At 37.7% G+C, this 12,498-nt stretch overlaps 1 protein-coding gene across 1 annotated transcript; it reads left to right on the top strand.

Annotated features, from left to right (window-relative positions):
• Nucleotides 1–11,209: 11,209 nt before the first annotated feature.
• LOC120109107 lies at nucleotides 11,210–12,109 on the top strand. The gene has a single exon (XM_039122848.1). The coding sequence runs from the start codon at nucleotides 11,210–11,212 to the stop codon at nucleotides 12,107–12,109; it is 900 nt and encodes a 299-aa protein (XP_038978776.1).
• The last annotated feature ends 389 nt before the right edge of the window (nucleotides 12,110–12,498 follow it).

Here is a 12,498-nt window from a genome sequence, read left to right as displayed (position 1 = left end):
AAAAGTGATCTGTGCACTGATCGGATCGTTCACCGTCCTCGTGATGATCCATTGATCAGGAGCATTTAGAAATTAATCACCAATGATATATGGCTCAAATTCTCAACTCTTGAGAATATGCATCATCATCTTATTAATTTTTTGGACGATTCATAGACACATAAATAATATGAATGAAAAGATGCCTTTTATTTATTCTATAATAAATAGTCAAGTACGAAATTATGTTCCTGGAATTAATAATGTGTCAGCCAGATTGGCTTCTAGGGCATACATCTAACAATTGCCTCAAGTCTAGCTACAGGAGCAAAGGTTTCATCAAAATCTATACCTTCTTCTTGATTATACCCCTTTGCTACTAGTCTAGCCTTATTCCTAATTACAATTCCATTTTCATCAAGTTTATTTTTATATATCCATTTGGTACCTATAATTGAATATTCTGAGGGTCGTTCAACTAGGTTCCATACCTTGTTTCTAGTAAATTGGTTTAGTTCTTCTTGCATTGCATTTATCCAATTTACATCTTTTTCAGCTTCTTCTATGTGTTTGGGTTCAAAATGTGAGACAAAAGCTAGATGGTTATTTAAGTTCCTAAGAGATGCTCTAGTCCTAACAGGTTGAGATGGATCATCTAAAATTAATTCCTTAGGATGCCCATGAGCATACCTCCAAGCCTTAGTCAGCCCATGATCCACAATAGCCTCTTGGCTTGATGATGCATTTCCAATTAATTTTTGTTCATCATCTTGTAATGTCATCTCATCAATTTTTTCTTCAAGAATTTCAGCATCATCATCAAGATCAACTCTCTTGCTAGAAGAGATATCACTAGAATCATCAAAAACAACATGTATAGATTCTTCTATAACTAGGGTTCTTTTATTGAAAACTCTATAGGCTTTACTAGTTGTAGAATACCCCAAAAATATACCTTCATCAGATTTAGAGTCAAATTTACCTAGATTGTCTTTCCCATTATTATGAACAAAACACCTACATCCAAAGACATGAAAATAGTTTACTTTTGGTTTTCTGTTTTTCCAAAGTTCATAAGGTGTTTTCTTTATAATGGGTCTCAATAAAACTCTATTTAATATATGACATGAGGTATTAATGGCTTCTCCCCAAAAGTACTTAGGGAGGTTACTTTCACATAGCATGGTTCTAGCCATTTCCTCTAGGGTTCTATTTTTCCTTTCTACAACTCCATTTTGTTGTGGTGTCCTAGGTGCAGAAAAATTATGAGTTATTCCCTTTTTACTACAAAACTTATCAAATAAATGATTTTCAAATTCGGTTCCATGGTCACTTCTAATAGCTATGACTGAAGTATCTCTAGCATTTGTTACTTCCTTATGAAATTTCTTAAAAACTGAAAATGCTTGATCTTTATAAGCTAAGAACATGACCCAAGTATATCTAGAAAAGTCATATACAATAACTAGACCATATTTATTTTCTCCTAGACTTGTGGTTCTAGTTGGTCCGAATAGATCCATGTGTAGTAGTTCTAGAGGTCTAGAGGTAGAGACACAATTTATGGATTTAAAGGAGTTCCTTGGTTGTTTGCCATATTGACAAGCTTCACATATTTTATTCTTTTCAAACTTTAGTTTTGGCAAACCTATCACGGAATCTCTTTTAACTAGTTTTGATATTGTGTCCATACTTGCATGACCTAACTTACGGTGCCATAACCAACTAGCATCATTATCCTTAGTTTCATTAACAACTAAACATGGATTATGTTTGGCAAGATCCTCAAGGTCTACTACATACATATTCCCACATCTTATTCCTTTAAAAACTAAACTATTGTCATTTGAGTTGGTTATGATGCATAAGGATGGTTTGAACAGAACATCAAAACCTCTATCACACAATTGACTAATGTTAAGTAGATTATGCTTAAGACCATCAACATATCGAACATTATTAATAAAGGTTGAAGGGGTGATTTGTACTTTACCTATACTAATGATGTGACCTTGGTTATTGTCTCCAAAAGTCACAGCACCTTTCTTCTTAGCCTCAAGGGTGAAGAATTGGTCTTTGTCACCCGTCATGTGTCTTGAGCAGCCACTATCCAAGTACCAACAATTTTTGTCGACCTTGGCTGCAAGACACTCCTACACAAGCAAATCATACAATTTTAGGTACCCAAGTTTTCTTGGGTCCTTCATGGTTAGTAATGTTAGTTTCTTTTGGAACCCAAACCCTTTTAATTTTTCTTTTAGTTTTTTCTTTTCTATAATCACACACATTTGCTTTATGTCCTAATGTTCCACAGCAAAAACATGTTATTTTCTTAGATTTACTTTCTCCTGCTTTAACAAAAAAATTACTAAGGAGTTTTTGCTTATTTTTAGGTTTGTACCCTAAACCAGCTCTATTGAACACAGCTCGTTGACTATTAAGTATCATTTCTAATTTTTCTGAGCTATATGTAAATTTTTCTACAAAAGGCTTGTACTTTTCAAGTTCTAGTGTCAATTTTTGTTTTTCTGTTTTTAGTCCATTTAGGTCTTTTGTGAGACTCTCTTTTAAGATTTGTTTATTATTTTTAAGTTCTAATATTTCTTTGGTCAGCCTTTCGTTATCTTTAATTAAGGTATTAGTCTTTTGAATTAAGATTTGGTTGCTTGTCTTAAGTTCTGAATTTTCTTTAATAATAACATCTTTATCCTTAACTAATGTATCATACTTACGGAGGTGAGTTTGGTTAGTTAGTTTCAATTCTTTGTTTTTAAGGTTTATTGTCTTATACTCGTCCATTAATTCATTGAAGGCATCATATAATTCATCGAAAGTAAAGTCTAAATGTGTTCCGGATGTTACCTCATTGTCGTTAGCCATAAAACATAGGTTAGCCTTTTCTTCTTGTTCCTCATCCGATGATGATGATGATGTGTCGGAGTCCGATAGGGTGGAGACGAGGACTTTCTTTTTCTTGTACTTGCTCCCCTTCTTCAGCAAAGGACACTTAGCTCTGAAGTGCCCTGGCTTCTTACACTCATAACATCCGATCCCCTCATTTTTCCTTTCCTTACCTTTATCCTTGTGATAGGAACTTGAGGGGCCTCTCCTTTGATGTGAGGACTTCTTCCGGTTGATGAATCTACGGAATTTTCTTACAAGGAGAGCCTCATCATCATCTCCCTCATTGTCTTCCTCTTCACTGCTACTGCTGCAAGACAAATCTTTGTTAGTAGAAACAGATTTAAGTGCTATTACCTTTTTCTTGTGAGAGGACTCTTCTTCATTGTGTTGTTTCATCGTTAGCTCATGCGTCATGAGGGATCCAAGTAGCTCCTCTAGTGGCAACTTGTTTAAATCCTTGGCTTCTTGGATTGCCGTCACCTTGGCTTTCCATGACCTTGGTAGAGAACGAAGAATCTTTCTGACAAGCTCACTGTTAGTATAATTTTTGCCAAGGCTTTTTAGGCCATTGACAATGTCAGTAAATCTAGTGAACATGCAAGTGATTGTTTCATTAGAATCCATCTTAAATAATTCATACTTATGAACTAATGTTGCCCAGTAGATACAACCCAAGAGGGGGGGTGAATTGGGTCTTTCAAAACTTTTATGCTACTTCTAAAACTTTTTGATTAACTATGTTAAGTTGTATAGATGCACAGTGAAAGTTAAACTTAGCAAGGGTTTGATGTATAGACTTCGACTTGATTAAATATGCTTGCAACTAAAGGATGTGCAGATAAGAATTAAGCAAGCAATTTATCTAAGTAAGTAAGTGTGTTAGTTAGACAATAACTAGAGGCATTACAAACATAAAGGACATATAGTGGTTCGGTGCACCCCAGCACCTACATCCACTCCCCAAGACCTCTTGGGAATTTCACTATAATCCTACCGATTACAGCCGGTTGTTTTACAAGCTCACAACCCAACTTGTTGTTTTACGAGCGCACAACGAACTCGGTCGGTTTTCCCAGGCTCACCGACTAGAACCACTCCGATTGTTTTCCCGGGATCACAATCGAACCCTACTCGTTGGTTTTACCCTCGGCTCACCAACAAACCTAACACAGTTGGTTTTTCCTTTGGCTCACCAACAAACCTTATACAGTTGGTTTTCCCTTTGGCTCACCAACAAACCTTAACCCCTCGATTCAATCCCTTGATTGAATCAAGTTACAAGATATTAAAACAAAGTATAAAACAAAACAAAGCTTCTTAAACAAGCAAATATGACAATATAAACAAATAGAGTAAAGAGAAGCCCTCAAACGAGTTTTGAAGATGGAGGAGCTCGGCTTCTTCTTTACTTGACCCTCTTCTGATTTGGCACGAGGTAGAGGATCACTGAGGCAGCACACGGATGGAGAGGAAGCTTTCGGATTCACTTGGATGCTCTTCTTCTCTCTATTTCGTTTTGGATGGCCCTTTTGTGCTTATGGGAGATTTCCTTTGTAATCTCTTTGAGATCTCTTTCCTAGATGATCTCTCCCACTTCCATGAGTTCTCCCCTAGCTCTCTTCTTGTTTTTATAGCTTTAGATGGCGTGGAAACAAGAATATAGCCATTAGAGACAAAAATAGAGCCGTTGGACACAGTCTGCACTTCCTGACAATATTACCGTTGGGATCGGAGTCGACTCGCGCGATCAGGAGTCGACTCGCCTGTTGCAGGAGTCGGCTTGTGCTTTACTGGAGACGACTAGGTCACTGTTCCAAATTTGAATTAAAGTGCATGCCTTGACTGGGAGTCGACTCGACTTAACCCGGAGTCGACTCGCCAACATCTGGAGCTGACTTGGCATTTTCGGAGTCGGCTCATCCACTGAAGTCCGTGGATCCAATTTTGAATTTGATCCACTCGAGTCGACTCGACTGTCCTGGGAGTCGACTCGAATCTCAGAGCCCGAACTCCCGATCCTCTGTCTTTTGGCTCGTCCAGTCTTGGAGTCGACTCGAACTTCCTCGGAGTCGACTCGGCTCTCAGTTTCCGAAAGTTGGTCTTCTGCCTTTTGACGTGAAGCTATCTTGGAGTCGACTCGAGCTGTCTGGGAGTCGACTCGAATCTCAGAGGCAGTAACTTGGTTTTCTGTCTAGCTTGGGGTCGCGGTGTCTTGGAGTCGACTCGCGTATTGCGGGAGTCGACTCGAATCTCAGAGTCCATAAAAATGCTCTCTGACTTTTTCTTTGTGTTCCGCTTAGAGTCGACTCATGCTTTCTTTGGAGTCGACTTGCCAACCATTGGAGTCGACTCGCGTGCCACTGGAGTCGACTCGAATCTCAGACCCGAAAACTACTCTCTGACTTTTCTGCCTGTGACTCCTAGGAGTCGACTCATACTTCTCCGGAGTCGACTCGAATTCCACTGGAGTCGACTCGAAGACTGTTCTTTTGAATTTTTCCTTTGATTTTACTCCTCCAATTTGAATCCTTTGAACTTTAAACTTTGGACCAATAAATTGTAGCTTTCTTTCAACTTGAGAGCTTTGGAGGCCTTCTTGTGTTCTTCCAACTTGCTATGTTCCTTGCAAAATAAATATCTTTCTCCTTGCAACATAAACATTAGTATCTATACTTCAAGGTTTTGTGATCATCAAAATCAATCTATGAATCAATCTTTGGGTCATCAATCTCCCCCTTTTTGATGATGACAAAACTTGGAGTATATGCAATATAAAAAATATTGATTTCTAGAAGTAATACATAGCTAAGTTGCATGAAGTAGAAAACATATATATTTAAAAAACATACTTCATGATAATGCTTTAGATTTAATCAGCTTAACACAATCAACATATTTAAATTTTAAGCTGATTTGTATTCACTTCAAAGTAATAAAGCATTCTGAGTATATAGCATATACTTAGATATTTCTCCCCCTTTTTGACAACATCAAAAAGATAGTGAAACATTAAGTACAAAGATCAGAGCAGAACACATCGAGTGTGAATTCAAGAGGTTTTTTAATTTGATACCACAGATAGTTTTCTAATCAAGTGTAGGTGGAATCTTCCTTAGGTTAATTCAAGAAGTACCACAAATGATATTCAAGAAAAAATATGAGTGGAAATCTAACCTCTCTTCACTAAGTATGAAAGCTTGTTCATTTAAGACCTTTTTCCCAAACTATTAAGTATTTTATCAATATGAGAGCAATTTAATTAATTTTCAGAGTATAAGATCAAAACTTATATACTTGAAAAATATATCATCATGTTGGATCATTAATTCTTAATGACTTCAAAGTTCTTTTATGATAATAAGAGCATTGGGGCACAAATACCAAAACATGCAATTTTTGATACATCTTAGAGCTCATTTAAAGACTTTCTTTTATTTCTTTAGAAAATAAGCACAATTTGATACATAAAAATGGGAATTGGCACAAAATTGAAGTTCTAAGGAGCAAGCCAATTAGGACTTATTAGTGAATTTCAAAATAGATTTTCTAAGAGATACTCAAGAAAATTTAATACATTGTTCTCCCCCTGTTTCATTAAATTAGAGGCTCTCAAGATTTGTAATTTGGTTCATGAGTGATGCATAAGATATACTAATCAAATAACACGCCTCAAGGTGTATCATAAAGATTTTCAGATTTAAGTTTCAGATGATACATATTGGAGAGTATTAGGATTACTTTTCATTTAGTATTCTTTCTCTCTCCTTTAGCTATAGATTTATGCAATTAAGGCCAATAAGACCTCTCCTTCTGAAATTTTCTTTCTCCCCCTCAATTGATCATTCCATTTAAGAGTTTAGAATCCTAAGATAATGTTCAATAAGATTGTCAATCTCAAAAATATATTTCAGCTTATTTTCATAAGACTCAAGGTTTGAGACAAGACAACCTTTATAGAACTCATCTCAAGGTATAAACTTATAATTAAAGCAAGTATTGTAATATAAGGAGGTTCATCAAAATCAATCCATAAAAATCAAGGTATGCATCAAAATAAAGTGTCTTTGGGATAGGATACTGAATATCTAAATCTCCCCCTCAAAAGATGCATTCTTCTTTAATCATTTTAAATTGTTGAATTTCAGATTTTAGTGATAAACGTGATTAACACTGAAATTCTGTAATATCAAGAATGTAGAGTGATCTAGAATTATTCAGAATTTATAGTAATCACTCTTTCTAATCCTTTAAGAACAAGTTATGCTTTCTCCTAATCTTAGAGAAAATGTATAAAAGTATTAATCAGAAAATGATTCAATTGAAGCTCAATTTCTTTCAAAAGCATTTATATTTTCTTTCTTTTAGAGTCATTTGAGTGAACTGAAATATTTCTAGTTTTAAGATCATTCACTCTATTGATATTCTGATGGAAATCTTTAAGAATGTAGGAGAGAAAAATATATAGATGATCATTGAGGTATATATATGTAATAACCCCAAAATTTTTTTTTATATAAAAAGGGATAGAATAGTCCTTTAAAATTGATATAAGGGGTAAAATTGGAAGGAATCAAAAGTTAATGGCATAATAGTAGATGTGTTGAAGTGTTAGGGGCAAAATGGGAAGGAATCAAAAGATAATGGCATAATTGCCAAAATATCGAAGTGGCAAGGGCAAAATGGAGATTTGGTTTTGTTTGATTTGACTTAAATGGGGGTTGTCTGGCGGTGGGTTGGCTGAGAAGAGGAAATTGAGACAGAGAGGGAGAGGAGGTCTCAGGCGTGGAAACAGAGAGAGGGAAAAAGAGAAGAAGAAGAAAAAGAAGAAGAAGAAGAAGAAAGAGGGAGGGGATTCGAGGTGCAAGGAAGCTCCGGTTGCGCTGCCAGCTGAAGGAAAAAGTGTAGATCTCCTTCCCTTCTACGCAAGGACCCAAGTTTTACAAGAAGAAAAAGGTAAATACCCATCCCTACCTAGTATTCTAAAGAATTTATGCTATAGAAAGGGTAGATGATAGTTGTAAAGGATGTTAAAAGGGGAAGAATCGGATTTCGACAAATTTTTCCGGCACTACGGAAAAATCGTGTCAAAGTTCCAACTTTGGCAAATTATTTAGGGGGTCAAACGGCCTCCGATAGTGATGCATGTTACCTTTTTGGAATCCCCTATGAGTGTAGAATGTTAGGTAAAAATTTCATCAAATTTGGAGTCTGGAAGTGGATCAAACCCGGGATGAAGTAACCGGCTGTCGGTCCGGGTTACTGTTCATCCGGGTGGAAAATAGGGGATTTCATGCTATAATAGGGTATTAAGCCTAGATCAAGCTAAAAGAGACCTTGTACTCGTGCAAGGGAGTCCCTAATACACATAAATGATGAGTTAATTAATAGAAAAAGAAAAAGAGAAAGAAAAGAAAAGATTTAGGGAACGGGGGAGTTGAATCAATTAAAGTTCCCTATATTATAATTGGCACGTAGATTATAGCCCTTGATACAAAACTAAATATATTGTAAATGCATGTCACAGTTGGGCAAGAAGCTAGGGAACAAGAGGAAGAAGTCCCCTGCTGCCTACTGTAAAATTCTAGAGGCGTATCGAGGCCGTGCCGGATTGGCAGGTGAGTGGGAGTCATGTACTTTGCACCATGAGCTTCCTTAATTCATTTTCATGAATGTCGCTAAGTGTGAATTGATTCCACTTGAGCATATTGATTGATGTTGTAGTAGATTCCTCTATAATCTTGATTCTCCATGCTTGATTATTCTGTACATGCATTTGAGGAAACATTGAGAGGAATTACGAGGGGTTGATGAGTAATCAAATTGGATCTGAATTGTGAAATGATTTCTTTTGTAAATTGATTTCATTTCCTCTATTTCAAAGACTTGTAAGTGGTGGCCTTGATTATACTCCTTTATGAGTAATTAAATTGGATCTGAATTGTGAAATGACTTCTTTTGTAAATTGATTTCATTTCCTCTATTTCAAAGACTTGTAAGTGGTAGCCTTGATTATACTCCTTTATGAGTAATTAAATTGGATCTGAATTGTGAAATGACTTCTTTTGTAAATTGATTTCATTTCCTCTATTTCAAAGACTTGTAAGTGGTAGCCTTGATTATACTCCTTTATGAGTAATTAAATTGGATTTGAATTGTGAAATGACTTCTTTTGTAAATTGATTTCATTTCCTCTATTTCAAAGATTTGTAGAGCCCATTTCAGTGGTATATTGAGTTGCATTGCACACCCTTGACCCCTCACTCCCAAACCTGATGTTAGTTTATGATTGGGTCGGAGTCGAGTGAGTGGTAGTCTTAATTATGCTCCTTTTAGTAGAGTATTGGGAGGGTGCATTATGGCATTCATGCATGGCTTGACAGTATCTGCAGGACACCTATAGTCGATGGGGTTGAACATCGGCCTTTGTGCACATAGTAGCCTTCTGGGTGGGCGGAGCCCAGTCCCTTCCTAGGGGAGACACGGCCCTAGGCGTAGGATTGGCCAGTCCTACGACTTATATTCTGCTTGCCGCCGGGCATAGTAAGACCCCGCGAGGTGCAGTATGGCTTTCCGCGGATGTAGAATTCCCGCGAGGTGCCGTTTAGTATATAGATGTGAGATGGATTTCTGTTCTGGATACTGGCTTGCATTTATATTATCAGTATGGTATCTTATTCTGCATATGCATGTGATACTGGGGAGTTGTTGCTGGTTCGCCTGGGGCGTAAAACCCACCTCCCGATAGCTATCTAGCATTTATATTATTGGTATGGTGTCTTATCCTGCATATGCATGTGACAGTAGGGAGTTGTTGCTGGTTCGCCTGGGGCGTAAAACCCACCTTCCAATAGCTGTCTTGTTGATGATTCAGCATATTGACACCTGATTTGTATATTCCAGCATTATGATCTGTTGAATATATTCATGAGTAGTATATATGTTTACTCGATTATTCCATATATGCTTCAGATGAGTTGATTGTGATTGTGGTGATATTGATGATTTACTCCATATTCTTTATGTTGAGTTCATGTTCATCTTGTTATTGATCTTGAGATTTCATCTCGAGCCATGATTATATTCTGTCTCATATGCATAGTACTCTCTACTCCTGAGTATTTATATACTCACTCCCCAGTTTGGTGTTTTTGATTGCAGGGCAGGTATTGTATAGAGAAGAGCAGGGTTAGAGATTGCCTGTTAGCTGTGCCGCTCCATAGTATAGTATAGTATAATGTAGATAGAGGTTTATACCTTTTGGTGTATTATAAACCTTCTATTGTATATGGTGCATAGTTACAGTCATAGATCCTGTTGTGGATATGGGTTTGACCATGGATGGATTGGGAAGCAGGTATATATATATGTGTGCAGATCAGTTGTGTGCCTGTGATAATGTATTGCTATATATTGTCCAGGTTTATTATGTGACAGATTATGTGATTAATGCTCTGACAGGTAGTGTGTTGTATGTATTGAGATAATCCTGACAGGTCACTATAGGAAAAGTGATCATTTTGTGCATGTATCATGCCAAATTTTTTCAAGATCTATTGATGATTGATAGGTAGTAGGGTTCTACGCGGTGGCTGGTGGCCTTATGCCTACCCGCACCCTAGGACCGTCGCGGCGGCCCGCCGGAAATGGGGCGGGGGTCGTGACAAAGAAGTGGTATCAGAGCAAAGGTTAAGAAGAGTCCTGTCAGAGCAATAGGGTGAGTCAGGATTAAGTATAGGATTATACTATGGAGCATAGGGTTTTTCTATATGTTATTTTATGAGTCATATACAATTCTGTAAAATATATTTGGGGATGAGACTTAAGAGTTCTTTTTGGCTCTACTTGAGACAAAATTGTATATCATTCAGTTTACAATCAAGATTTATATTTTGACAGAAAGTCAATTAATAAATTCGGAGGATATTGATCAGAGTTGTGTAGCGAAAGTATAGTGGATCGAATCAATTTAAATTGGTCAAAAATATTGACTGTGATGGGAGACTAGATTTTTCAATAATGAAGATTTGTGTTAATAAGAGAAGGTGAATATTGTAGATTCTCAGATTTATTATGATATGACTATGTGATCTCTTTGATGGTTTTTGCTATTTTACTATGTTAAGAGATAATTTATGTAAACTCATCATAAATTCTTGACTGCTAGGTAGCCGTAAGCAATATGGAGGATGAAAGAGAAATAAGGGCACCTTCTCCGGACCCTGATAGCCAATCAATTTCACAAACTACTCCACACTCCATAGCAACCCAGGCAGATTTAGCAGGAGTGTACCAGTTAATAGCACAACTGCTTGAGCAACAGTAGCAGATGCAGTTAGCTGCCCAACCTGTACAGCCGATAGAATCCTATTACGAGAGGTTCCGTAGGCTGAATCCACCGATGTTTAATGGTGGGTCCGATCCCATGATAGCTGAGGCCTGGATCCGGGAACTGGAGAAGATGTATGAGTTACTCCAATTTCCCGAGGAGGTAAAAGTCAAATTAGCTATCTCTATGCTAAGGGGGAGTGCTGACTCTTGGTGGACTGCTATGGAGACAGCATATGAGGTCAACGGAACGGCCTGGGGAGACTTTAAGAGAATATTTTATGCTAAGTACTTTTCGGACTCAGTTAGGCAAATGAAGCAGAATGAGTTTTTATCGCTGACTCAGTCCGAGCATATGACTGTTTCGGATTACGTCAATAGGTTCGATGAGCTGGGTCGATTCTGCCCCCAGTTCATGGAGGATGATATGAGTAGAGCCAACCGGTTCGAACAAGGGCTTAGACATGAGATCAGATCCCGGACATCTTCACAGTTAATTACCAGCTATATGGATATTTTGGACAGAGCCTTGAGAGTAGAGGCTGAATTGAAAAGATCTGATAGAGAAAGGGCTGACCTGATGAGATCCAGATCAGACAGAAGTCAGAGTGGCAGGCCATGGGATTTCAGGGGCACTCCAATTCAAGAGAAGCCCAGGGTCCGCAATTACTCTAGCAGATCCCATAGTGGAATCATCAATATCACCATAGCAGATCCCAAAGCCCGCACTTACTCTAGCAGATCCCATAGTGGGCCCTATATGAGGAGAGCGAGGGCATGTTATAGTTGTGGGCGGACTGGACACCTGGCACGTGATTGCCCATACAAGAGGAGGAATGAGCTCAGACCTCCTGTACCTGGTGAACAGAGGCCAAGAAGTAATGCTCGAGTTTTACACTGACCTACCAAGATGCTAGTGCCAATGACCGGGTGGTAACAGGTATATTACCAGTCAGCTTGATTGATCCCTCTATTTTGTTCGATTCTGGCACTATGCATTCCTTTATTTCAGTTAGTTTATCTAGATAACTACACTGCATACTTGAGGAACTAGAAGAATCACTGTGTGTTCCTACACCCCTATAGAAAACAGTAATTGTTGACATTAGTGCAAGAATTGCATAATTCAAATAGGGGTAGGAGAGTTAGTGACAAATCTTATATAACTTGACATGCAAGATTTTGACATCATTTTGGGAATAGCTTGGAGGTCTCAGTACCACACTCATATTGACTGCTACAGTAAAAGAGTGATATTCTGGATACCTGAAGAACCAGGGTTCTTCTTTC

The sequence above is a fragment of the Phoenix dactylifera genome, unplaced genomic scaffold, assembly GCF_009389715.1.
Source record: "Phoenix dactylifera cultivar Barhee BC4 unplaced genomic scaffold, palm_55x_up_171113_PBpolish2nd_filt_p 001816F, whole genome shotgun sequence".
In the NCBI taxonomy this organism is placed as follows: domain Eukaryota; kingdom Viridiplantae; phylum Streptophyta; class Magnoliopsida; order Arecales; family Arecaceae; genus Phoenix; species Phoenix dactylifera.
Note: the sequence above shows the minus strand (reverse complement) of the source record. Positions and strands in the feature narration are given on the sequence as shown.

Bases quoted from the DNA above. Each gene is read 5' to 3' on its own strand.
- LOC120109107 (XM_039122848.1), top strand. From the start codon at position 11,210: ATGCAGTTAGCTGCCCAACCTGTACAGCCGATAGAATCCTATTACGAG.